Source organism: Ochotona curzoniae, unplaced genomic scaffold (assembly GCF_017591425.1).
Source record: "Ochotona curzoniae isolate NIBS_2020 unplaced genomic scaffold, NIBS_Ocur_1.0 contig_1071, whole genome shotgun sequence".
Taxonomy (NCBI): Eukaryota; Metazoa; Chordata; class Mammalia; order Lagomorpha; family Ochotonidae; genus Ochotona; species Ochotona curzoniae.
The window spans coordinates 21,827,564-21,855,211 of NW_024464939.1; the positions used below are offsets into that span (position 1 = coordinate 21,827,564).

Consider the following 27,648-nt stretch of genomic DNA (forward strand, 5'->3'; position numbering starts at 1 on the left):
GGTGGTGCCCCAAGGAAACTTGAAGCAGTGATTGCAGGAATCTTCCAACAAGAAGCCTTTGCAGAATGGAAAGGCCCCTCCCAGGGTCCAAGAAATTTCCAGGGAATGTGCCATGGGATAATCATCTCCTTTGGCTTCATTGTGCTTCCCTGAATTAAAGGTTAAATGTAATATGCTTATATAAGCTTCCAAACATGGGTGTGCCATGTTTGTGTCAAAGTTTGGTTAAGAAATGTATTGCTAAAAGTAAATCCTTTTCAGAAGAGAACTGAAATTCCATGTATAAAATGTGCAAAAAAAAAAAGTATATACACAGGTAATTGAGATAGCTACTGAACCCATATTAAATATCTAATGAGTTCAGCTGAGTAAGCAAGTCTGGCTTTGTTCTCAATTACATAATGTAACTGTTTTTGTTCATCATATGAAAATGATCCCTTTTTTAAGTTATCAGATTCTGTTTACCATATTCTGAATAATTAAAGTATATTTTTCTACTACTGCTGTAATACCCTTAGCTTCCTTTATAACCCTCTCCTTCTCTTTCTCACAATCTTCTCGTTAATATTCCACATCCTCCAAACTATTTCTACTCTCTTATGAAATTGATAATGTCTTATGTATAGTAGATTCCATATTAATTTTATTTATTTTCAATCTAAATAAATTGAAGCTCGGGGGCAGTTATTTAGCCTACCAGTTTATGATGCTGGTTAGGACACCTGCATCCCAGATAAGAATAGCTGGATTTGATTCCCAGTTCCCAGTTCCAAATTCCTGCTACACAGGTCCTGGGCAGCGGCAGTAATGGCACTATGGCTCCCAAGGGGAAGGTTTCAGCTTTGGTCTCAGCCCTGCCCAAGATACTGTCGGAAGTTGGAGAATGAACCAGCATTTGGTTCAACATCTATTCTCTCTCTTTCTCTCTCCCTCTCAGATACATTTTTTCATTTAAAAAGTGAAATCCATCATGTATGTGGTATTCCAACTCTAATAATTTAGAAAATTCTTACCCCTTCATTCTCTATCTCTCCATATGTACATATGAGTATGGATAATGATACAGTCAGGAGGAGAAAGCGAGAGGGGAAAGGGGAGAGGGAGAGAGAGATACACACACACACACAGGGAAGTCCTCTACCCAAGAGCACTAGACTACAAAATGTTGCATGTGTTGAAGCAATGCAAAGCAACCATTAACAAAGTTGTTCTGTTATCCTTGTAAACTTTAGCCAAAACATTAAAAATTATATCATTCTCAATAATCAATCTATAGGAATATAATTTTTATAATAGTAAAACTGGTATTTCATATGTTGTAATTTGAATCATGAGAAATATTTGTTAAAAAACCAAAGTATCAAGGTGAGTTTAGATGATGCTTGCTTGCTTCTTATCAGGAGTAAATGCAAGTTATCATGTTTTAGATTTCCTGACTGTAAATTTTTTAAAGATTTTATAGATTTTTATTGGAAAGAAAGATATACAGAGAGGAGGAGAGACAGAGAGGAAGATCTTCTGTCCAGTGGTTCATTCCCCAAGCTGCCACAACAGCCAGAGCTGAGCCAATCCAAAGCCAGAAGCCAGGAGCCTCTTCCTGGTCTCCCATGCAGGCTTGACTGCTTTCCCATACCACAAGCAGGGAGCTGGATGGGAAGTGGGGCTGCCAGGATTAGAACAGACACCCATATGGGATGTTGGCTCATTCAAGGCGAGTACTTTAGCCACTAGGTCACAGCACTGGGCCCTCCTGAGTGTAAATTTTAACAAATAGAAAGTAGTATGGCTTAGAGTGACAAAACATTCCAAATACAATTTCTATTTATAAATATAAATTAAATGTAAATTAATAGACATTTCTCAGTCTTCACCTCCCCTGTTAGACAAGGTGGTTGGTTCTTAGTATAAACTAAGTATCAAATGCACAAAATTTACCAGGTGTGCATATGGGCATCACTTCATCCTTCATTCACAGAGTCTCTTAGTCATGTTGCTTTTAAACCCGTTGTTTGGCCATCTTGTGCTTAACAGGCTTTTTAGAGTATGACATCCACTGTTTTTACTAATTAAGCTCTCTTTTCTTTATTGACCTAGAAATGACCCCCTTCTCTAACTAATTCAAGTATTAAATTTTAAATACTTCTTGTGTGTTGAAATACAAACACCTTGGTTATGCAAAGGTACAAAGCTGGTTGCCCTTTCCCTTGTCTTCTGCTGTAACACACTTGATTCTCTCCTTGTGCCTTTCACAGCATGTGTATTATTTTTAGCTCCCCTTCACAGATTCTAGAAAAAACTAAAATACCAGTAGATGGATTTTGGAGAGCTACTTTTTTTTTGCGGGGGGGGGGGTGGGGGGGGAGCCAACATTGGTCCTCAAAAACAACACCACATTCCAGGAGCTGCAAGAAAACAGTATCCAACAACAACAACAACAGTGAGGTGGATGAAAACACCGCTACATAAATTGACACATCTCACAAAGACTTAAATAATGGCAAAATTCACCTTCAATTTTGATCAAATTGTATCTGATAAATTCTGACATATGATAAGGGAGAATGGGGGATACTCACGAAATTTTCTCTTTTTTTTTTTTCGAACATAATTAACTTCAGATTCTCTAAGCTAGCACCCAACATATCGTCTCCCTGGAAGAATGCTCAAAATTGTGGCTCTTATTTGTTTATTTACTTCAAATCAATTTTGGTGCTGCCTTTGAAAGATGTGAGAGGAGTGTAGTTCCCAGGGACTGCCACACTGAGGCGTGTGGTGCATTGCTTTGTGAATGGCTTTCCTATTGGAATGGAAGTCTTCCTCATAAAATACCATTAAGAGACAAGAAATTAAACCCAGAATGTCCAGATGTGGCCTGATGGGCAGGCATTTCCCTTTCTGTGGACATGGTGGTGTGTCTTGATTGCTAAAAAGAGCTCTGCATTAGAAGGAAAGCACCGCCCTATATTCTTTATACTTTTACAGATTAGAATAAAAGGAAATAAAAAGACACATTGTCATGAATCTTCTAGAAACCCCCACCTAAACTATAAAAAAGAGATGATCTGTGTCCTATTATTCAAGGCATTCATGCAAGGTCTCTCAGTCATCCCGTTTGGAATTTAACAGTCATCACATCGTGATCATTCTTGCTTTGTCTGGCCAGATGGAGAATAGCTGCAATTCTTAGAAAGTTATAAAAATCACAAATGTGGCATATGTAACACCATGGCACTCTGCTTGTTTATCAGAGCAAGAACACGTTCTGGAGAGTGTTGGAAATTAAATCTATTCCAGAATAGAATACTAAGGAACAGCTTCCTTGAATCATATATTACCTAGAAATTAAGATCATTAAAACGATATTAAGGGCCTCAAAATGTATGAAAAACAGAAATTGTTTGAATATAAGAAAATGTGATAAACTAACAAGAGTTATTTTGACAGAATTATCAGTGATTAAAGTAGTAGAAAAATTCTAATACAAAGATAAATCCTTAAAGTAAAATAAATTAATCTAATAAACACATGTAGATTCCATGCCCAGTAATTAAAGAATGCATATTCTCTTTAAGCACAGTTGGAACATTCTCAAAAACTGACTATATACTGAGCCACAAAACAAGTCTCAACAAATACCAATAATCTATGTTATATGGCTCATATTCTCCAACTGCAATGCCATTTTTGAAAATGTTATTTTAAAGGTAACTTCACATTCATTTATTTAAAGATAAAACATTTATAAATGACTCATGATTTTATCATGGGAAGTTTTCAAGATTTAGAAATGAATGATAACAAACTTCATCTTTGTCAAAGTACAGAATGTAACCAAAATGGCAATAAAGGAGAACTCATGGTTTTAAATAAATAAATGAGAAAAGAATTAAGTCTCAAATGTGTGAGCCAAGACTTTCTACCCAAGAAGCCAGAAAACAAGGGAAAGAATCAAATTAAAAAGAGCAAAAATCAGGGAAATAAAAAATTGAGATACGTCTCTCCTATTGTGTCTTTCTTTTCTAATTAGCTCATTTCCACTCTAGGCCTGAATGGTGTTGAGGTAAATTCTACCATTCAGAAAAACAAATAATTCAAGTACACTAAAAAAAAAAAAAAATCACCAAGTCACAATAGACTAATAAAGCCTGAATACCAAAAGCAGACAGACAAAATAAGAGAGGAAATTCTAGGTCTATTTCTCCTAAAGTGTAGACGCCAGTGTTAGCTACCTGAACCCAGCCAACACATTAAGATGGCCTCATAGCCAAACAGGCTCATACCAGGTAAGCAAGGATCTTTTAACAGCAGAAAACAATATTGGTAGAAACTTATTATAAGAATAAAGCACTTACACAGAGAAAAATCTTTTACTAAAATTGAAAATTATTAATGATGAGAACAGCAACACATGTACAAAACAGAATGACAATGGACTCAACCCCTTGATTTCAAAACAGTTTCAGAGACTGGAGTCAAACATGGCCAAGATAATTTGAAACTAGAACAACATGGCAAGACGCGTCCTACAGATGTAAGCCATAGTGTGAACTGATGAATGAATATAGACTGAAATTTATTAAGTATGTTAAAGCAGTTTTACTCACAAATGGAAACTTGTTGTTTGTCGGAAGTGGAATGTTAATTCACTCTCAGATAATTCAGGTTACAGTGTGTTATAGATTTAGAGGAAAAAACAGTAACTGCTAATAGAGTTGAACATTTGTAAATCCATGACCTAAGAAATACATACCTAGACTTACTCTATAGACTCTCACACATGTTTAAGACAAATGTGTCAGGATGTTCATTGTGCGATAACAGTGAAATATCAACCCAACCTAACTTACCAACAAAGACTCATCATGTTTTATGTTGACCTATAACAAAATATTATTTTGCTGCACTTACTGAAACTCAAAATTATATTAAGAAAGAGAGCAGCAATGTGGCTCAGTGGGTTAAGCCACCACTTGCAACACTGGCATCTTATATTACAGTGGCAGTTCAAACTGTGGCTACTTTACTTTCAATTTAGATTTCTGTTAATGTGCTGGGAAGGCAAAAGAAGATGGTCCAAGTTCTCAGGCAGCTGCCACACACGTAGGACATCTAGACAGAATTCCAGGCTTCTGACTTCAACCTTATCTGGCCCGGGCTATGCAGCCATTTGGAGAGTGAATCATCAGTTGGAAGATTCATTCTCTCTCTGTCATTCTTTCAAATGAACATTTTGTGAGTGGTGCCACAGGCGGTGACTTTACTCACTACACTATAACACTAGCTCCACAAATCTATTCATTTTTGAAAGGCAGAGTTACAGAAAGAAAGAAGGAGAAATAGAGATCATCTATTCACTGACTCATTTCCCACATGACCACAAAGCCTGGAGCTGGGATGGTCGAAAGCCAGGGGCCAGCAGTTTTCTCCAGGTATCTCAAGTGCGTGTAGGGACCAAAGCATTTGAACCATCCTCTATTGCTTTCCTAGGCGCATTAGCAAGAATCTGGATCAAAAGTGGAGCAGCTGGGGCTCTAATGACACCCATATGGATGCCACATGCAGCGGCTCTGTGCACTAAACCATACTGCTAGTGCAACCTTCTCCACCACATTTTTTTAATATTGAGAGGAAAAATCAAACTCTGAAGTGATGCATCACAGTTTCATTTACATTAAACTTTATAGCCTGTTGTATATGTTCATAAGCATATATGATGGTATGTCAAATCATTGATGGAGAGTGGAATTAAAAGTAGTTTTTTTGGCCCAAGTTGTTTAAATCCTTGCATAATTTCCTCCAAATGCATGATGTCTGTAGATTGCTTTAAAATCCATTATAATTGTTCATTAAAATAAGCTTATATTTTGATTTCAACTTTTATCAGTTTTGTGAAGTGACCTCATACAAGCATAAATAGGGGGAATAATGTAAAGTTTAGGATAACAGGGCCCAGCTCAGTGGCTGATGGCTAAGTCCTCACCTTGCACATGCTAGGATTCCATATGGGCGTGTGCCTAGCTGCTTCACTTTCCATCGAGCTCCCAGCTAGCAGCCAGGGAGAGCAGTAGAGGCTGTCCCAAGGCAGTTCAAAAGGGGAACATATGACAGTGAATACTTACACTGAAAAAGAAAAATGAAGCTGGCCCAGTAGTTTAGCACACAGAGCCTCTGCCTGTGGCACTAGCATCCTAAATAGGGTATCACTCAATTCCCAGCCGTTCCACTTCCTGTCCAGCTCCTCACTAATGTGCCTGGCGAATCAATGGAAGAAAGTCCAAGTGCTTGGGCCCCTGCAGTGAGGTGAGAGCTCTTGAAGAAGCTCCTGGCTGCTGGCTTCAGACCAGTCCAACTTCAGCTATTGCAGCCATTTAGGGAAAAACAGCGAATGAAAAATGTCATCGTTGCTCTCGCTTTGCTCTTGCTCCTGCTCCCTCACTTGCACTGTAACTTTGCCTTTTAATAAATAAATAAATCTCTTTTGGAAGAAAAACAAGAAAGATCTAAAATGAAAGTATGGCATTATGCCTCAGGAACCTAGAAAAAGAAGTATGTACTAAACTCCAAGTTAATAAAAGCATGGAAATAATAAAGATGAGGACAGAGAACAGAAAAAGCATTGGGGGAAAATCATTGAGATCAAGGAAATTCTTGGGTTTTTTTGTTTTTGTTTTTGTTTAGAAAAACAAAATTGGCAAACCCCTAGACTAATTAAGAAAAAAGAGAATATTCAAATAAATAAAACCTGGAATGAAAGTGAAGACATTATTTCAGAAATAAAAATAATCATAAAGCTATTCTGAATGATTATGTGCCCACCACTTAGATAACAGAGAGGAAAAAATCCTCTAGGAAATAAATCCCTAGAAAATTATAGCCTATCAAAATTGAATCAAGAACTAAAAAGCTTGAATGAATAAAAAAGTTTGAAGAAGTACCTTAAAACTTTCCAACAAAGAAAATCCCAGGACCAGATGACTTAATTCATTCAAGGATTTAGCATCAATACTTCACTTCTAAAATTAGAATTAGAGGAAATATTTTTGACAACATTCTTTTTTTGGTGGAACCAGATTATTTTTTAATTGTATAAATTTTAGTTCTGATAATTTTTACAGATTTCATTAGTATGCGAAAGGTCAAGCACTAGAGGAAAGTGGGTGAGACCATTGTTTGACATTCTCTTTTTTACTTACCCCCAAGACCCCAGAGCTCGCCACTGAGTTGCTAGCAGGTAGAGCCAGGACCCTTCCCCTACCTAACAGCAGTGGATGGGAAGCTGGGATCCCCAGCAAGAAGCCTGGGCTGGCATAGGTGCCCCCAGCCACAGCCACATGACTGGGGGATCCAGATACCTACGTTGCTGCTCAGACTTACTTGGACTCTGCCCATGAACATAGTGGCAGTGGGCAGAGCCATGATCTTGAGCATGCCCAAAGATCCATGCCCAAATAGCATATCTGAGATCCATCCCCAGCATGGTCACTGTGGATGGAGGAAATTCTCCAACCTCAGGCTTGGACAAGCCCAGCACCCTCGCCCAACCTAGCAATGGTTGATGGGGAACTAGGATCCCCAGCAAGAAGCCTGGACTGGCACTAGTAACCCGCAGCCACAGCCACATGGCTGGAGGATCCAGAAACCAGCGCTGCTGCTGTTTTGACAACTTTCTAGGAGCATCACTTTGACACCTGAGTCAGACAGAGAACATTACAGGGGAGGGAGGGAAGGAGGGAGGGAGGAAGGGAGAGAAGGAAAGAGAGAAAGAGAGAGAGAGAGAGAGAGAGAGAGGAGGGAGGGAGGGATAGGGGGAGGAAAGAAGGAAAGAAGGAAGGAAGGAAGGAAGGAAGGAAGGAAGGAAGGAAGGAAGGAAGGAAGGAAGAAACTTTTTCAGATGAACACTGAAATTAAAAAAAAAAATCCTCAACAAAACACTAGCAGATTGTGGCTAGCATTGTTGTACAGTAGGTTAAGCAGTTACCTGCAATGCCAGCATCTTACACAGGTGTCAGTTCAACTCCTGGTTGCTCCACTTCCAATCTAGCTCCTACCTTATTGCCTGGAAAAGCAGTAGAATGTAACGCAAGTACTTGGGCCCCTGCACACCTGTGGGGAGGGTTGGATGAAGCTCCTGACTCTTGGCTTCAGCCTGGCCACTTTGAATGTGAAGAAGCAAATGGAAGATATTCTCTCTCTCTCTTACACACATAAATCAATCTTTTCTCAAAAAAAAAATAGCAAATTGAATTTGGCGCACCAAAAGATTATGCATTATGTTTAAGTGGGACTTATCTCTAGAATATAAGATTTTTTTAAACATATATAGATCCACCAGTGTATTTTTATAATAATTACAGACTGAAAAAAAGGGAACCATCTCAACTGATGCTGAAAACATAGACGATGAATTTCAGTATCTTTCCTTGATTAAAAACTCATAATGGTCCAGATACAGGAGAAAAATTCCTCAGCATGATAAAGCTACAGGTGAGACTAACATAATCAACTGCGAAAACTGAAAGCTTTTCCACTAAAATCTGGAATAAAAAAGATACTCGCTCAGCACTTTTATTCAACACAGTTCTTGAATTGAATGTATCAAAATTCAAATTAAAAAAAATGAAATAATCCCCAAAAGTATCTTTTAAAAGTCTGTGGGGCTCCATATTATCAAGAAGAAATACATAGATTCCAAAAAAACTTAAGTGGAAATTATCATTTTTAATATAAAGAACTGAGTTCATGTATTTTATAGATGAGATTCTTAAAGTCAAAGAAGCCAAACTTCATGATCTTGCTCACATGTGGAATCAGAAGAAGTAGAAAAAGTATAACACACACACACACACACATACACAAAATCTTTAAAAGTCAAGTATACAGAGAAAGAGAGCTTTCAAAAAGTGGTTACCAGGGGCAGGAGGTAGCAGCTACATAAATAGGAAGATGTAAGTGAAAGGATAGAAAATAGCAGATATACAAGGTGAATAAGCCCACAGAGAGAACATGAGAACTACACTCAATAAAATTTTATTTGGAAGTTTCATGAGTAAGTAGATTTTAGTTACTCTTGTCACACACAAACCAACTATGTGCGATTATACACATGTTCATTTGTGTTACAACAGCAAACATTTTACCATCTATTTATTTGCCACAAAGTCATGTTGAACACCTCAAAGTACATGTAAAAAATTACAAAGTAAAAGAAGGTTAATAATAATCATTGAAATGTAAACGTTCAAGAATCACTTGCATTGAAGGAAGTGGGGTGATAATGTTGTCCACGCAGGCCCCTGGCAGTGGTCCTAGAGGTGCTAAGGTGGTCTGCTCAGAAGAGGCCAGCCTTCCTCCATGGGACTGAGGTAACCAAGCTCTGTTTTGGAGGGGAGAAAGAGAAATTGCCTTAGCTTTTACCCATCTTTTTACCAAAGCTCCTTTGCCTTTCCATTTTTTCTCTCCTTTTCTAGAATAGCAAGAAAAACACAAGTCCTGAACTTTAGGGAGGACTGTAGGAACCCCCAAACTCTGCTCCCACCACACCCAGCTGAAGACTTCCTCCAAGTGCTAGGAATTTCTGCTTATTGAAGAAAAACAAAATTACAGGATTTATCCAATTTAATCACACACTCAATCTTTCCTTCCAGTTTGCAGCATTACATGGATAATAGAAATTCAAGCACACGTGAAAATTCTGCTGAAGCTAGTTGGCCAATAAATTATTCTTCAGTCTTAAACAAAAAGAAACCAAGATGTAATTGTATTAATGCTTATTAACTTGTATTGCTCTTAGGAATACTTAAATAGCAGGTAATAAAATTTGCATTTAACTCTTATTTTTTTAAGTCTTTTCCTTTATTGTCAGTTTTAGTTCTAATACAGCAATACGTTTTAACAAATAGTATTGTTGGATTGCTCTCCAAATAGAATCTGTGTAAGAACAGAAAGTTCCCTATGATAGAATCAAAAATCCTACTTAACTAGAAGTAAAAGATTTAAATTTTAAGGATTGTGTTTTACAGTGCAGTAAGTAGATAAATTTAAGAATTACTTTACTTGGAGAAAGGGAATCAGGGAGGTATTATCAAAAGGGACCAAAGTTTCAATAGTATAAACTAAATCCTAGAGTAATACTGGACAATAAAGGGTCTATAGTTAACAATATTGCAGTGTGGCATTGCATACTTGAACATTTGCAAAAAGGGTATATGTTTTAAAATATTTTAATTGATTCATATGTGTGTATATATATATATGGATTAGTGTGGCATTTCAATATATGTGTATAGTATGTAACCTTAAACCTTTATTGTTTCTTTGTATTAAAAACATTCAAAATCTAAAAGAATAGGTCCAATGTTCAGTGTTCACAAGAAAATAATAAAAAGGATAGGAGGAAACTTTTATAGATGATGGACATGATTATGGCACAGACTATTTTGATGGTTTCACAGGTGTATGCTTATTTCTAAACTCACCAAATTGTATACAATAAAAATGTTCAGCTTTCTTATATCAATCATGCTTCAATAAAGTAGACTTAATAGCTAGTTTGACTTACGCTTTTAATAAGGCAAGAGTTCAAAAGATCCAGATGGATATGAAGTGAAAAGGAATTCTCTTTCTTTTTCTGCTGTTACATACCTTCTGTGCTCCTCAAAAATATTCTACAGATAAATACACATCAAAAATAATTTTTAAAGTCCATTTGACAGGAATGACGTTTCAAAATATCTGTATCCTCAATTTAGCCCTCAACAACACTTTTCTATTTTAGGTCAAAGCTAAAGTAAATAAGGCTTGTGGTCAGCTACAATCTAAGGAAAGAGTATGGCTTCAGAAGAGCCACAGTATGGATGACAGTATGCACAGTATGTGCATTATACTTTTCATGGAAAATTCATAAGACGGTCATCTCTATGTATTAAGTTCTAAGACTTCAGGCTGGTACCAATTCGATAACATTAAGTGAGAGAAAACTACTCTGTGCTACAGTGAAACACAGAAAGATAGCAAATGTATTTAGATAATTATTTCGTCCCTAATTAAATGAAATCTAAAATGAACTGGTTATGCAAAAGCATAGTGATAATGTGATTGTCTCTTTCCTGGCCTAAAAAAAGCTAGCCAGACCTGAAATACTGCAAGAGGTGCCTAATTAATTTATTTTGCACTTTTGTTACAACATTATGGGTAATAAAAAGCTTAATTTTGGCAAAAGCCATTATACATAATGTATAATGAACAAGAGCATAGTTGCTAGCTACTTCTTATTTTTAAAAAAAAAAAATTAGTTATTTATTTTCAAGAGATTTTCCATCTGCTAATTCGCTTTCCAAATAGCAACTGCCAGGGCTCAACCAGACTAAAGTCAGGACCCCAGAGCCAGGCCTTCCACACGTGCCACAGTGATTCTACAAGTGCCATCAGCTGCTACTTCCTAGACTATGTGTGGACAGGTAACTGGAGTTGAAAATGGAGCCAGAACATAAAATAGGACATCCCAATATTAGATCCCATGCAGGAGCTTAAGCAAACACCTTCCCTAGCTTCTTGCTTTTTAACCCAACATATAGTATTTCTTATGCTCTTTTTTTTTTTTTTCAAAATCTATATTTGGGAACAGTTTATAAGAAACAGGTCACTTTTGTCTTTTAGGCTCTCCTAACATATAGAAGTGACCCAGCCATGAAAAAAATGTTGAACCATCTGTATTTCTACGTTATGCCTGTGTTTAACGTCGATGGATATCATTTTAGCTGGACCCACGTAAGTTGCTTTGCCTAACCAATTAAGAAGAGAACTGAACAGGCTCTAGAAAGTGTCATAGGATAGAAGGGAATTTCATGGACATCCCATGGAGTGATTCCAAGGAGGCGCAAGTGGCCTTCACTTTCTCTTCAATCAGCATTTGCTTTCATTTTCACAATTAATAAATAAGATTCATACTTAAAAATAAAATGTGAGAAATCACTGGTCCATGCAAACCCATTCCATTTTCCTTACAAAGAAATGAAGCCAAGAGAAGACAGGAACCAAGAAGTTGGTGACAAAAACGGAAAACATGAACCTGGATCTCCACAACTGCCTGTACTGCTCTGTTCACAGAGGAAACACTCCCCCTCGCTAATATGACTCATTACTGACCAAGCTACTAAAGTGCATACAAATAGCCTTATAATCATTTTTCTCTGCACTTATTTCCTTAATCATGTCTAGGATCGATTTTGGAGAAAAACAAGGTCAAGGAACTCGGGATTTCATTGCCGTGGAGTTGATGCTAATCGTAACTGGAAAGTGAAATGGTGTGGTAAGTTAGAAACTTACTGAAATTTATATTTGCCAATGCCACAGATTTTATCCTGAAAAAGGACAAGCCTACTGGGACTGCATGGGGAAATTGCTTATTTATCTGTTTGTGCAAAATCTAAAATGGATACAGATACATACATTGTGCCTATAATTTGCTATAATTCTTTTGCATTTCTTTTTAAATTTGAAGTTCTTAGTAATTGTGACAGAGTTGTCCCACCCACCTGATCATGGTCCCAGATTTCTTAACAGTCAGGGCTGGCCCAAGAGGAAGCCAGGAACCAACAACTTGGGCCAGGTGTCCCACACAGGCGGCAGGGACCTACGGACTCACCAGCACCACCTGCTGACTCTCAGGGTGTGCATTAGTGGGAAGCGGGAGCAGCAGCAGCACATGAACTTGAGCCAAGGCACTCTAAAATACAATTCAGGAGTTCCCAGCAGCATCTTAATTTCTGTGCCACAGTGCCCAGGTTCTTTCTTAATACATTAAATCCACAATTTCATTCTGTCCACCCAATCCTGAAAATTACAAATTTAAACAAAGCCGTAACAGTGAAATCTCAGGAATATTTGTCATTCATAAAAATAAAGTGGAACCTGTGATATGTAGTCTAAATGCAGACAAGTTCTTTCACCCTTTTTTATATGACTGACACTGATCTTACCGTCATCTGTCTGTAGTGATCAAAGCTGTCCCATCCTTGTCTAGCACCTAACAATTTGCCAGTCATATGTTCATTGCCACTCACACCTGGGATGCTTCTGCACTTGATGCCTTTCAAGTAAGGGTGGATGTGCAATCCTATTACAAAATAAAGAAGCAGTCAAGCATCAGAGAAATAAAAATGATAAAATTACCTGTGGTTTGTACTTACAGTGGAAAATGGAGAGAGGAAAATGTATTGTCAGGAAGCAGCAGTAGCAAGCTGCCTTTTTTGCAATCTGCATTTTGTTCTCTCAAATTGTCCAACAGGAAGCTCTCCTGTAGCACCACAGAGGCACCATCCCAAACTGATTCAGCCCACTGGGCTTTGGGTTCTGTTAAATGGTGCTACTCCCATCCCCACCAGCATGAGAAAGAATAGTTGGACAAAGATCCAGACTCCTTCCCTCCACATTGCCTTCTAAGTCGCAGCCCTCAATCAATTAGAATTGCCAAATAAGAAGCTGTCATAGCTGAAAGACTTGTCTCTACGCTACAACAGATGGGTTCAATTTTACCATTATATACTCAGTGATTTAGGCCCTTTCCCTCCATCTATGAAATTATAATAACATCCACCTCATGGGATTCTTACAGAAATGAAAGAAACTTGCATGTGTGAAATGCCTAATTCATTTAAAAATTCGTTCCAAACAGGAGACTAAATATGATCAATCTGTTCCTTCCACCCTACCTTCAAAACACAACCAATTAATCCCTAAGCCCCAAATCAAGTGGTAAAATAGCCTCTCTCGTTACGGGGATATCGTGATAAGGAGCCATAGTATAGGTTTAAAAGTGCTTGAACTTATGAAAGAAAAAAGGGCGTTTTATAAATATTATAATGTGGCTATGTAAGTTTAGGGATGAATTCCCTAAACTTATTGTATTGTGTCCTGTGGTAGGTGATTGGATAGTGAGAGTGGTGCCATTGTGAACTGGTGTTCATATGGAAGAGGCCAAGGGAGCTTTTCATCTCTTCTGCCATGTAAAGACACAGTTAGAAGGTGCCATCTGTGACCAAGGGGCCCTCCCAGATGCTGAATCTTCACATCTTCATCTACTTCCCAACCTCCAGAACTGCTAGCAGTAGATCTTCCTCATTCATAAATTACCTAGTCTATGGTATTTTATAATAGCAACTTAAGTCAACCATGATATCCCCTAAATTTATTTTTTTTAACTCACTTTCACCATTGTCTCTGGTGAGACTCTATAAATTTGTAGCTACACGGATATTTTACTAGTTTAGCCAGTGCCTGGATATGTACACAAATCACGTGAGTGACTGAATGAGTAACTGAGCTGGGTAACAGTAGCAGCCTGGACAGCTCTGCCTCTGTAAGTTTAGACTCTTGCCTATATCCACTTACAAGTGACTCTCTTACTCAACATCTAATTTTTATGTTTTCCTTGATTCCTAGTTGCAACTGGCATTTTCAACTAAATTTCTTTGTGGCATTTTTTGAAATTTTCTGATGTTTCATGTGACCTAACACTCCAGATGTGCAGGAGATTATGTCAAACCTCGGTTATAAAATGATCTTGATAGATTCTTAGAAGTGATGTGGAGAGGCAGGGACCTGGCTGAACTATTTGTGAGCCCCAAGATGTCCAGAGTGAATTGAGCTGACCTCTTGGACTGGCAGATGTGGCCTCATAAATAAAATTCAGAATAAACACTCATAGTCAATGCCCAGGATGATTTGAAATACTGCTGAATTAACATTGAGCTGGCAAAAATAACTGTTCTTTTCTCTCAAATGAAGGGGTCTCATAATTAAAGAGCAACACATAACACCGACTTTTACCTTGAAAAATCCATGTCACTGGTGACAATTTCATACAACAGTACAGTGTACTCGGTCTAGAGCATACCCTTGGAAACAGGTAATCCCTTCCGATGCTTCATACCCTCCTAAGGAACCTTCAGCTTGTGACAGGAATGTCACTACTCTACGGAAGTCCAGCAGAAGATGTGAAAAGTCAGGGTAGTGATGAAAACCAAGAGTAAAAACGTAAATTTTATTCATTCATTTGGCAAGTTAGCTGAGTACAGATTCTATGTGAGGTCTCGAAATTTTTCTCTCTGCTCCATGGACTCCATGGAATATTATATGAGCACTGGCTTTTTCTAAATCCGAATAAATCCAGGAGAGAGGAAAATAGCTTAGATATTCATACTTACCTCCTTAGTAATTCAAATGTTACCTAAACATATTTTATGATTAGAAAAAAAACCCTACAGAATGGGAAAATATATACGCATACAAGTCATATTTGTGACAAGGGACATGTATTCATGATATGAAAGATCTATCCCAACTCAACAATAAAAGATAAATAACCTAATATTAAAATGTGCAATTCATTCAAAGACACCTTTCTCCACCAAAGATATTCAAATAGAAATAAACACATGAAAAATACTCAGTGTCAAAAGTCATCAGATAAATACACATTAAAACCACAGGAAGTTACCAGTTGACCCCCACACAAAAATGGCTATAATGAAAACCGCAGTGACAAGTGATGTTCGTGTTAAAAAAACAGAACATACACACTTGCTAGTGTCAATGTAAAATCTTACAACCATATTAAAAAATAGACTGGCACTTCCTCAAAAAGTCAAGAGTAAGGTTCCTTATGGCCCAGCAATTCTAATACAAGGTATAAACCCAAACGAACTGTAAGTATTTGTTCATAAGTGAATTTTAAGAGCTAACAAATAAACGTAGCTCAACTGTCTATCAATTAATGAATGAATTTAAAAAGTGATATATCCACACAATGAAATATTATTTAGCCATAAAATGATGCACTGATACCTGCTACCAGTTGATGAACCTTAAAAACTTTATGGTAAACACTATAAGCATGTCATTGCAGCCCAAATGTCATATGATCCACTTATATGAATTGTGAAGAATTGATAAATCTACAGAAGCAGAGTAGCTGCTGATGATGGCCTGAAAAATGGTCAGTGGGTGCAAAGCTTTTATGGAGGATGATTAAAAATATTCTGGAACTAGATAATCATGGTGATTTGAATGTACTAAAAATGATTGAATTGTATACTGCATTACGTGAAGTTTATGGTATGTGAATTATGCCTGTTATAAAAATAAGCAATAGTTCCGGAGGGAGATGACAGCAGCCAAGAAGCAAAAACAAAATAGGGAGGGGAAGATCAGACACTACATCCTGGGGGGCATCTTGGAGGTTAGCACCTTCGAACTAGCAAATGTGAATTGAGTGAATACAAAGTTGCCTTCATGATACTCCAATGACAAAACGATTTGAAGTCTTGATGTGGAAGAAAAAAGTCACGGAGAGATTCAGACCTTAAGCTTTTCAGGCATTGTCATATAATTAAATTGTGCCAGGGCTTCAGCTCAGTATAGATATTCTCCTGGTGAGACTATGTCTCAGAAGGAGAGCTATTGGATTATAGCTGTAAAAATGGAAGGGTAAGCAGTTCTGATTTAATTCTGCATATATTTTGTAACTCCCTTTATTCTTTGTTAGCATTGTAATGTCAGAAAGTAATTTTAATAAGTATATTTAATAACCTGTGCCTTTGGGTATTTGTTGTTAAGAAACGTAAGCTATTTAGAGTTAGAAAGGACCTTAAAAATGATCTCCCTAGCATACTTTCATAGATGTGGATATTGAGCATCACAGTTTAATATTTGGTCAAGCTAAACTTATTTATTAATGAAACAGACTTAGATCTCCGAATTCATACTCCTCACAATTTATTGCTTTGGGGATATACAAATTTTCAATATGCATCTTAAAATATATTATTTAATATTTTATTGAATTATTAATATCTAGACCTTACTAGTCAACACTAGCTATATTTAGATTGCATTTACCTTTTGGTTTCAGAAATCTAATGTATCTAGAGTACTAACAAAAGGCTTCATGAAGGAGATAGGAACTAGACTTAAAGATTTAGAGGTGGAAGAAACCTCAGCAGACATTTGGAACAGTACCTTAAGTTAACCAATATTTTCAAAGACTGAACCCCATCTCATGCCCTTATTTTATCTCATGGCATGCACAACCCCCTTTATGGAAGATCCATATAATATTGATGATACTGAAAAGGAAGTTTCTCTTATTTCAACTCTAAAGGTATTTATATTATTCCTTAATTCATTCTACATAATGTTTTAAAAAAACGTTTTGGCTCCCAGCTGTAGGCAACTGCCTAAGTTGCCTTGTACTTAGGAACATGTTACACTACAGAAGGAAAAGTAGCCAGTATAAATCCTCACCTTGCACTTTTAGGATCCCATATGGTCATCAATTTGTGTCCTGGCTGCTCCACTTCCCATCTAGCTCCCTGATTGCCTGGAAAAGCAATTGAGCCCAAGGTCTTGGAACACTGCACCCATGTGGGAGACCTGGAGGAGGCTCCCAGCTCCTAGGTTTGGATTGGGTCATTTCTGGCTGTTGTGGCCACTTGCGGAGTGAACTGGTGGTTGGAAGATCTTTCTCTCTGTCCTTCTCTCTGTAAATTGGTCTTTCCAATAAAAATAAATAATCTGAAAAGAGAGAGAAGAGAAGAGAAGAGAAGAGAAGAGAAGAGAAGAGAAGAGAAGAGAAGAGAAGAGAAGAGAAGAGAAGAGAAGAGAAGAGAAGGAAGAGAAGAGAAGGAAGGAAGGAAGGAAGGAAGGAAGGAAGGAAGGAAGGAAGGAAAGAAAGAAAGAAAGAAAGAAAGAAAGAAAGAAAGAAAGAAAGAAAGAAAGAAAGAAAGAAAGAAAGAAAGAAAGAAAGAAAGAAAGAAAGAAAGAAAGAAAGAAAGAAAGAAAGAGAAAAACAAAAGAAAGAAAGGAAGAAAGGAGAGGGGACTGGAGGGGACTGGAGGGGACAGGAGGGGAGAGGAGCCAGTAGCTGGCAGGCATTCCACGGACTAGGCCATTGCACTTGCAGATAATCAAGGGGACTAAGAGAGTAATTTAGAGAGAGGAAACCAGAGGGCATGTCTGGGTCAGGCCAAGGCAGCCACACATGTGGAAGACCTGTGCTGGGATACATAGCATTACCCTTGGCCCACTGATACATGCAAGAGGTAGGACTGGGGGCATGCCTGGCCTAGGCCTCAGTACCCTCCCACAAGTGACAGAGCAGAGAGTCCCACATCACCCACCAAAACAGAAAAAAAAAAAAACAAGATCTTGGGGCAGATCTTGTACGGGATTTATAGGCTGATCTCTGTGGTACTGCAGCACCTGCTGATTTACATGGGGAGCTGGTGCTGGTGAAGGTCCAAACCAGGTTCGACCACAGAACTCACCTGACAGGAATCCACCTGATACTCATGAGAGTTGGGGCTGGGAGGAGGTTGGGTGTGACCAGGCTTCAATGCCAGCAAATGCAAAGGCAGGGACTGAGGGCAGGCCATGCCAAGCAGGGCTGCTGCACCCACCAGCACACATGAGGTCCAGGGCTGGGAACAGGCCTGGTAAAGGAGCTTGGGGAACTCCCCTCCTAGGCCACAGCTCCTGCTGGGGCTGGAGGGTGAGCCTGGTGGGGATTATTGCAGATTGCCCTGACTAGACTGCAGCATCTGCTGTGTGCATTAGGATCTGATCTGTGACAGGTTGGCTGGGTTGGCCCACAGTACCAGTTGATTTTCATAAAATATGGGGCTGGGAAGGAGCTTAGCAGCAACTGCATCCACTTACCAGGGTACATTGGTTGGTGCAGGGGACAGACTGCACCCTTCATTGGCTGGCACACAGAAGGGTTAAGTCTGAGGTCAACCCAGATAAGATTTCTTGGAGGACTCCCCAACTAGATTGCTGGAGGGATTTAGCTCTGGGGTGCAAGGATGGTTTAATATATGCAAACCAATAAATGTGAATACCACATCAACAAAATGAAAAATAAAAGCCATATACATATTTCAATAGATGCAGAGAAGGTATTTGATAAAATCCAACATCACTTCATGCTAAAAGCCCTAAGATAGGCATAGAACGGACATTTTACGACAAAATCTATGCAACATACAAAAAAAAATCTAGTGTCATCCTAAACAAAGACTGAAAGTTTTGCACTGGGAAATCATTGCACACTATACAACCATCAGGAGACTAATATGCAGGATTTAAAAAGTGCTGCAGAAAAACAACAACAATGAAACCAAAAACCCTGTGAAGAAGTGAACGAAGGAAATGAGCAGACATTTTTCATACAAACAAATTTAAATGGCTAATAGGGATATAGAAAGTGCTCATGCTCTCAAACTGTCAAGTAAATACAAAAACCACATTGAGCTTCAACCTAACTCCAGTGACATTGGCCTATATTCTACTAATTCTATTAACAACACTAGCTGGTATGGATGTGGAAGAAAGATAACCTACTCCACTGATGACGGAAGTGTAGGCTAATGCAAACATTATGGAAGTCAGTATGTAAAGTACTGAGACAACTGAAAATTGATCTGCTGCATGGCGCAGGTGTTGCACTCCTGGGATGTATCCAAAGGATGTGATATCTGCATATGAGAAAGTGACCTACAACCTTGTATTTATTGCATCACAATCTACAATAGCAAAGATACGAAAACAACCCAGATTCTCATCACAACAGAAATGGATAAAGAAATTGTGGCACATCTTCTTTTTGGAACTATTCAGCCATTAGAAAGAGTGAAATTCTACCATTTGCAATGAAGTGGTCCCAACTGGAGGCCATTATGCTCAGTGAAATAAGCCAATCCCCAAATGACAAATATTATACGTTGTCTCTAATATAAGGCAATATTCATGCAAAATACAGAACAAATCAATATATAGGTTAATGTGAATATACATATATTCTCATAAATGAACTAATAATGGGGACTAACAAACCAGGCAGTGAAGATATGTTGCAGTATGCATCTCTACTCCCAAATAAAAGGACTCCCATTGAAACTGTTAAATATACCTTGAAAATATGCTAGATTTTCTAACATTGCCTATACCTACAATTCCATGATATAATTAAAAAGAAGAATGATGGATTTGTAACTGTTGCTGAAGGATATACCATTGTAACAACACAGAAGAAAATTGATGAGGGTGAGAAAAGGGAGGAAGGAAGGGAAGTGGCATGGGAAATCCCTATACCTACAAAATCATATCATGGAAAATAACAAGAAGAAAATACAAAAAAAAAGTAACAATGCTAGACCATCTAGAAAGGGACTTTGGAACTCAAGGATGTCTAAGGAGGATTTTAATTAAATTTGGCTATAAAGTATAATAATTCTGTTTAGTATTCCTTTTTTATAATTTTTAGAGTTATATTTGGAAATTCAGAGTTTGAGAGAGAGAGAGAGAGAGAGAGAATCTTCCATCTTTTAATTCATTTCCCAAATGACTACAATGGCCAGAGCTGGGTCAGTCTGAAGTTAGGATCCAGGAACTTCTTCTAGACCTTTCATATGGGTTCAGGGACCCAAGGACTTGAGCCATGCTCTGCTACTTTCCCAGACCATAAGCAGGGACCTGCATGGGAAGTGAAGCAACCAGGACACAAACTGGAGCCCATATGGGATGCCGAAGCCAGCAGACAGAGGATTAGCCTGTAATGACACCACGTCAGCCCTATTTAGTGGTTTTTTTTTTTACAACCACCATTTAATATTCAGCATAATCTATTCCACTTGCAGAAGAGGTATGGAGTTGGGACTGCTACCTGAACATGTGGTCACATAGGTGTCTAGCCCCCTAGGTAAGCTTAGGGAGAAAACTAATCTACATAAAAAAAATCACAGGCAAGAAACTCAATAAAAATGTGCCCTCCTACAGGACAGTGAGCACAATCCAAAAAACTTGACAAAAAATATAGTTGCAATTAAACATCAAGCAGATAGTTGAACTAGGTGTCTGAGATTTCTGCCTCTGTCAGTGCAGACTGTAAGATATTTTCCATTAGTCCAAAAAGTTTTTAAAAGATTTATTTTTATTTTTATTGGAAAGGCAGATATGGCTGGAGCTAAGCCGATCCAAAGTCAGGAGCTTCCTCTGGGTCTCTCATGTGGCTGCATGGTCCCAAGGCTTTTGTGCCATCCTTGACTGCTTTCCCAGGCCACAAGCAAGGAGCTGGATGGGAAGCGGGGGCTCTGGGACATGAACCAGCATCCATATGGGATTCCAGTGTATGCAAGGCAAGGACTCCAGCCACTAGGCTACCATGCCAGGCCCAATTAGTCCAATTTTAAATCAAAACAAATGTATCAAGCATTCTTTATGGCATAAGTTATTATAAATTCAATCAAAAATTTCTGAAAGACTTAATGCCATCTTTAAGCTATCAAAAATGCTGGCTCCCCATATGGGAACTGGTTCAAGTCCCAGCTGCTCCACTTCTAATGCAGCTCCCTGCTAATGGGCCTGGGAAAGCAGTAGCAGATGGCCCAAGTATCTGGATCCTTATCACCCATGTGTGGAAGGGCCAGGTGGAGTTGCAAGCTCGTAGCTTTAGCCTGGCCCAGCCACAGTCATTGTAGCTATTTGGGAAATGAATCAACAATTGAAAACTGAATCTCCCCCTCTCCCGCTTCCTCTCTCTCATCCTCACCCATTCTCTTTCCCTCTCTGTAACTCTGCCTTTCAAATAAGTAAATCTATCTTTAAAAATTTAATGAGGGGCCACCATGGTGGCATAGCAAGTAAGTCACCACCTACAACATTGACATCCTTATGGGCAGTGGTTCTATGTCCTGGCTGCTTCACTTCTAATCCAGCTCCCTGCTAATGGCCAGGGCAAAGCAGTGGGATCAGATATCCCAGGTGCTTTGGGACCCTGCTACCTGTATGAGAAAAGATACTGGCTCCTGGTTGTTCCTTGTCCCAGCCCTGGCCCCCATTATCGCTAACTGGAGAGTGAACCAACAGTTGAAACATCTCTCCCTCTCCCTTTCTCCCTCCTCCTCCCTCCATTCTCCCTCCATCGCCCTCATCTCCTGCCCTCCCTCGCACCCTCCCTGGCTCCATCTCACTCTCCCTTCTCATCCATTCTCCCTCTCCTTTCAAATAAAGAAATCTTTTTTAAATCTCTTTAATAAATGAAGAAATATGTTTTAAAATATTTGATGAGTTAATATCTAGCTACTTTCGAATTGTTTCGAATTCAGGATAAATGTAAAAAGAAAATCTACTTGCTTATCTTATTATTTGCTAGACTGTAAAAAGAAAGAAAGAAAGAAAGAAAGAAAGAAAGAAAGAAAGAAAGAAAGAAAGAAAGAAAGAACCTTTCCCTAACATCTGTGTAGTCTTACAGAGAAATTTTAAAACGAGAAAATCAATGAGCTAAATTATTATGCTGAGTTGTGCTCTCTATAAAATTCTATAAAAGGAATTAAGGGCATAGAATCCTGGAGATGAACAGATTTTAGGTCATAAGGCGTTTTCTCATTGTTATTTTTTATGTAAAAATAACATTTACTAAGGCTTCATTATGCGCTGCGCACATACTAAGTGCTCAACGTGAAATCCTCCTTGGTAGATGCTGTTATCTTCCCTGTGTCACTGATGAAGAAGCCAAGAATGAAAAAGCAAGTTAGGAAACTCACTCAGGACCACAAGAGTTGAATTACAGTGAGAAGTTAGATCTGACTGACTTCAGTGTCCTTGTTGCTAACCGTTCCTCTAAGCTACTAAGGGGTACTTTATGTGAGGTGTCTTTTCTTTCATGTTGATAGAAGTAATTCATATGTGGCTGCAAAGAAATAATCTGGGCATCAAAACAACAATAAGACTGGGATTTTTAATTACCAAATTAGCAAACAGAGAAAATGAAAATTTGGGAATGTATGTAAGAAGAGGAAATAAAGATTGCCTAGGTGCTATTCTTATTTCTGATCTTGGACCACACATATTATACAGGTAACGTGAATTTTCAAATGCATGTGATGACAAATATATGATTATGAATTATCTGGTGAATTTTTTTTCTTCCTCATGAGAGGAAGGCAGGTTTTTTTATACCCCACATTTCTACTGAAAGTGTCACACTTTGAGTTCCAGATGTGTGTCTGGATCCTATTCCCTTGATACCTCATCTCCTCCACAGCTAGCTATGGAAACGGGCCTAAGGACACAGGCCAGCACATCCCCAGAGCAGGCCTGCCAAGTTTTTGGCTTCAACTTTAGTTGCTTTCCTTCCAGCTCCTTCATGTTTGTCCCATCACCAACATTTTTTGAAAAAAAAAAAAAAAGGCTGTGTATTTAAGATAAGCTCTTGATCATTTAGAGTTGTGTTGCAAGAGCTTTTGATAGTGTCTGTCACGGTTCTAGAATATTGCCAGAATTTCAGACATTAACTCAGGACTAAAATTGGCCTGCTTCATGTTGATGGATCTTCTATTGTTCCCTTAATTATGTCTACAACAAAAATCTTAATGTGCAACTGATCATACAGCATCTATCAATGTCAGGCGTGTTCCAATTGCATCGACTCTGCTAATTTGTCTTTTTTAAAAAATACTTGTTAGAAACATTAGTAGGCTATTATCTCTATCTCCTTAGCACTACTTAGCTAGAGAATATATTGTTAATTCCTTTCAATGCCCCATGTAACACATCGACCTTAAATATGGTTTTGCAAACTTCATTCTTTCCAGGAAAGAAGATCATAGGCTCAACTCAGAACCCTTTGTTTCCAAGGTTTAAAGAAAACACAAAAGCCTTTCGTTTTCTTCTTTTCATATTCAAACATATTTCCCAGCCACTGTGTCACTGTGAAGAGCTATTTTATCTTTTTGTGAAGTTGCACTTGAGCCCTTTTTTTAAAAAAATCTAGGTACTGGTTACACACAGAAATCATTTCATGTCCCTGTTTTATATTTCATGTTCCTAACACATAGCATGCCCACATATTTTTAAAAACGAACCTTTTATAACCAGATTATTAATAAAACTATATTTTTCTCATCATTTATGTAAAGATGATGGACAATATCTGGTTTATTTATTGTTTTCAATCCAACCTTATTAACACATACCTGTGTTGAAAGGTTTGATAATGGTATAACAAACATGATGTTAAAGCCTTTTACACGTAACTCAACTGTGAAAGCCACTGCCGTCAGCAGCATATAAAAATGCTATTTTTGATGTTAGACCTGATTTAGGTAGCAGAATCACTCCCGTGGCTGTTGGGACACTGAGCTACTTGTTTTTTATTCGGTGCTGATTTTTATTGCACCAGTTTCACAGGTCATCTCTCATGCTGGTCAATCTTTTTGGAGGCCTCTGGTCTTGTCTTGGACATGTGAATTAGGTCTTTAGAAAGATTTTATCTACTAATTCCTTTTCCACTATATTGGCTGCTTTCAGCAATACTACATTCCAGTTTGACTGAAATCAAACTACAACTCTCAGATATATTTCCCCCAGATGAATCATTTGTAGTTGAGAAGTCAACATTTTTATAATTTTTCAAACATTTTATGCATATCTGTTTTGATTTTTTTCTCTTGTTACAGTACTGTTGTTAACATCACATATATTATAGTGTTCCTTCTGGTTCACTACTACTAATGAATTTTGAATATTTTCTTTGCTGTTAGATTCCTAATGTCATTTTAATTTACATACCCCATTTTAAAAAGTAAAGACTTTATTTATTTATTTATTTATTTACTTACTTACTTATTTTATATCTGAAAGGCAGAGTGAGACAAATATCTTGCTTTCAATGGTTCACTCCCCAAGTGGCCACAACAGCCAGCGCTGTTTCAGGCTAAAGCCAGAAACCAAAAACTCCATTAGATCTCCTGTAAGGATGTCATGGGCACAAGTACTTGGATTATTATCCCCTGCTTTCCCAAGCATATCAGAGAGCTGGATCAGAGGTAGAACATCTGGAATTTGAACTGACACTCCAATAAGAGAGGTGAGGTCTTAACCAGCTATACCCTAAACCTGGCCCTTGGAATGTCTATTTTTTATTGCAAATTCCTTTTGAAGTAATGTTTCTGATATTAAACTAATCTCTCTTGAATGCTATTACTGCATGAAGATATAGGTGAACAGTGATGTTTACCACGTTTTAGAATTGTTACACGTTGGGATTTGCTGAATAGAGGCAAGAAGCACATCAGGACTCACCATGTCCTTTCGCTGTCTCCTAGCATTTCCCAAACTGCACAAAACCCTAGTGAATTTCAGAACATTACTGAATACAAAGGGCACCCCCCAAAAATGATATTGATTATGGATTTGGGGGGGCATAAGAGGAAATGTTTGCAAGAAAAAAAAACACAGCCTATATGGTGATCACTTCAAGTTATGAGATACATGCATGAATTGAGTCATTCATTTATTCACTTATTGAATCAGTCATTGGGAAAATAACAATGAACAAAACAAACCCAGGCTGTGGTAATGGCAACAAGATGAATGTCAACACCAGAAAAGAGAGCTTCACCGGGTGCTGTGAGTCAGCTAATTTAGGCTGCAAAAGGAGCCCACTCCAAGAAAACTAAGCTTTACAAGCAGAGGAAGTCAGTTCAAAGCAATTGCAGGTGGGCAGAACAGCAGTATCAAGACCCATGGTGGGTCCCTTTGCTGAACTGGAGACAATAAGGAGTTGGGAGTGGAGTGCCGCATGACTGGCATCACAGGAGAAGCAGGAGATGAAGTCAAGTAGGCAAACCACAGGACTTTGGAGTTTGCTTTGAATGGAGTGGGAGAGCACTGGAGAGTTTCCAAATGTGGTACAGGACGACCTGACTCACTTCCAGAGATGCATCCTGGCTGCTGTGGACTGAAGAGCTGTTGAGCACAGATATGTGGATGCAAAGGCTGCTTTCCTGTCTGAGAGCACTACTTAAAATCATGTTTGATGCCAGGACGATGCCTGTGTTATCATTTACTTACTTGAATTGGTGTCTTGGAGGTTTTTTTACATTTTGTATGGGCTCTTCAACATCATTTTTATTAAACAGTGTTTGATGACACAGTGTTTGAAAACCTTGTTTTTGAAATACAATCAAAGGTCAACCTAACTATACTATAATTAAAATCCTTAAAACAATCATGGCATATCACTCAATGACTACTAACTGTAAATATATCTTTATTACATAAAGAATTAGCTTTTGCCAGAATAAAAATAGAAATGAGAAACTATGCAATAAAAAATATTTGTATTTAATATGACAGAAATCAAAAGCAAACATTTCAGAAGAGGAATATTTTGAAAAGTCCATAGACAAAATAAAGAAAAACTCCAAGACTATAGTAGGCTAAAAATGTTTTAAACAGACACCAAATCCTAGAAAATAAATGACAAAATGAACATCCTCCTAGTATCAAAAATAACTTTAATGGACATTCTAAATTATTTCCTTAAATTTGTCAACCAAAATGCAAGCTATAATAACACAAGAATAGCATGTCTTGGGGTATTTAAATCACAGCAGGTTGATGAGGCACATTAAAATCACTATCTGTACTTCTATTCATTCAGACAAAAAAGGAGACTGCATGCCATACTCTGGGCTAGACACTTGGAAGCAAAGACAAAGCCCCAGATTCCCTGTCCTCATGGGGTTTACAACCATTCAGAACAGGGTGGATGAAGAGAAGGATGAGAAAAGCACACATGAAAAAGGAAAGGGCAGAGGTGAAGAAGAGAAAGAATTGAAATTTTACAAAGACTGCATTAATCAAGGTTTTGCAGAGGAATAATGCCAATAAGGGGAAAAAAAAAAGATTTACTGTAAAGAATTGATTGACACAGTTAGGAAGGTTGCATGTCCAGCATCTGCAGCCTGAGCTGGCAGGCTGGGAAGCCAGGATGAGTAGGTGTTGCTGTTGAAGTCTGAAGGTCATTTGCTCAAGGACTCACTGCTGTGCGTGCATCAATATTTACGTTCCTGTCAGACCTTCCTCACATCAGATAAGGCCTTTCTCCATTGTGGGAGGCATCTTGCTTTCCTCAATGTCTGCTAATTTAAATGTTAATGTCACTCCAACACACCCCTACAGGAATACTCACAATTGCATAACCTAATGTTATCTGGGCACCATGGTTTATTCAGACTGACACATAAAATTAACTATCATTGATCCCATGGCAGTAACACACACACATGCACACTGTACTTAATAAGGTCAGAGTAGACCTTAATAATCTCAGAGTAGACTTAGCAGATTGCATGTTAAAAATACATCTATTATCAGGTAGACTGAAGTGACACAGAAAGTAAATGAAACAAAGCATGCAGAGTTCAGGGACCAGTGGAGGTAGAAGAGGTTGGGAGGCCGTGAGGAAAATAGGATAGAGCATGAAGGGCCTGAGGAGCCCTGCCCGGTTAAGATGAAGCATGAAAGGCAGCACATCCGCCCTGCTGAACTCTGCAGGTTTCATTCTGGAAGCTGTGCTCTTGAAGCTGGCATTAGAAGTCTATGGGAGATGTCACTGAGAAACTCACAAAAAAATGATAGCACCCTTTCTAAGCATATCACTTTCATGGAAAGAATCTGAAAGGAGAATTAGTTTATGCAAAAAAACAACTCCAAATTTACAAGTGAATGAACTGTATGATTCACAGGGCCTTTTAAGATCCCAACTGGGAGCTGTGGTTGGCATTTGGAGAGTGAACCAGTGGATCG

General features: G+C 38.3%; 1 protein-coding gene across 1 annotated transcript in view; it reads left to right on the top strand.

The window, feature by feature from the left end:
• Window positions 1-27,648, top strand: part of CPA6 (carboxypeptidase A6) — a 293,134-nt gene that overhangs the window by 223,801 nt on the left and 41,685 nt on the right. The window contains exons 7-8 of the mRNA XM_040994660.1: window positions 11,656-11,766; window positions 12,217-12,307. Coding sequence (XP_040850594.1) covers window positions 11,656-11,766; window positions 12,217-12,307 — 202 coding nt within the window. The remainder of the gene's footprint in view (window positions 1-11,655; window positions 11,767-12,216; window positions 12,308-27,648) is intronic.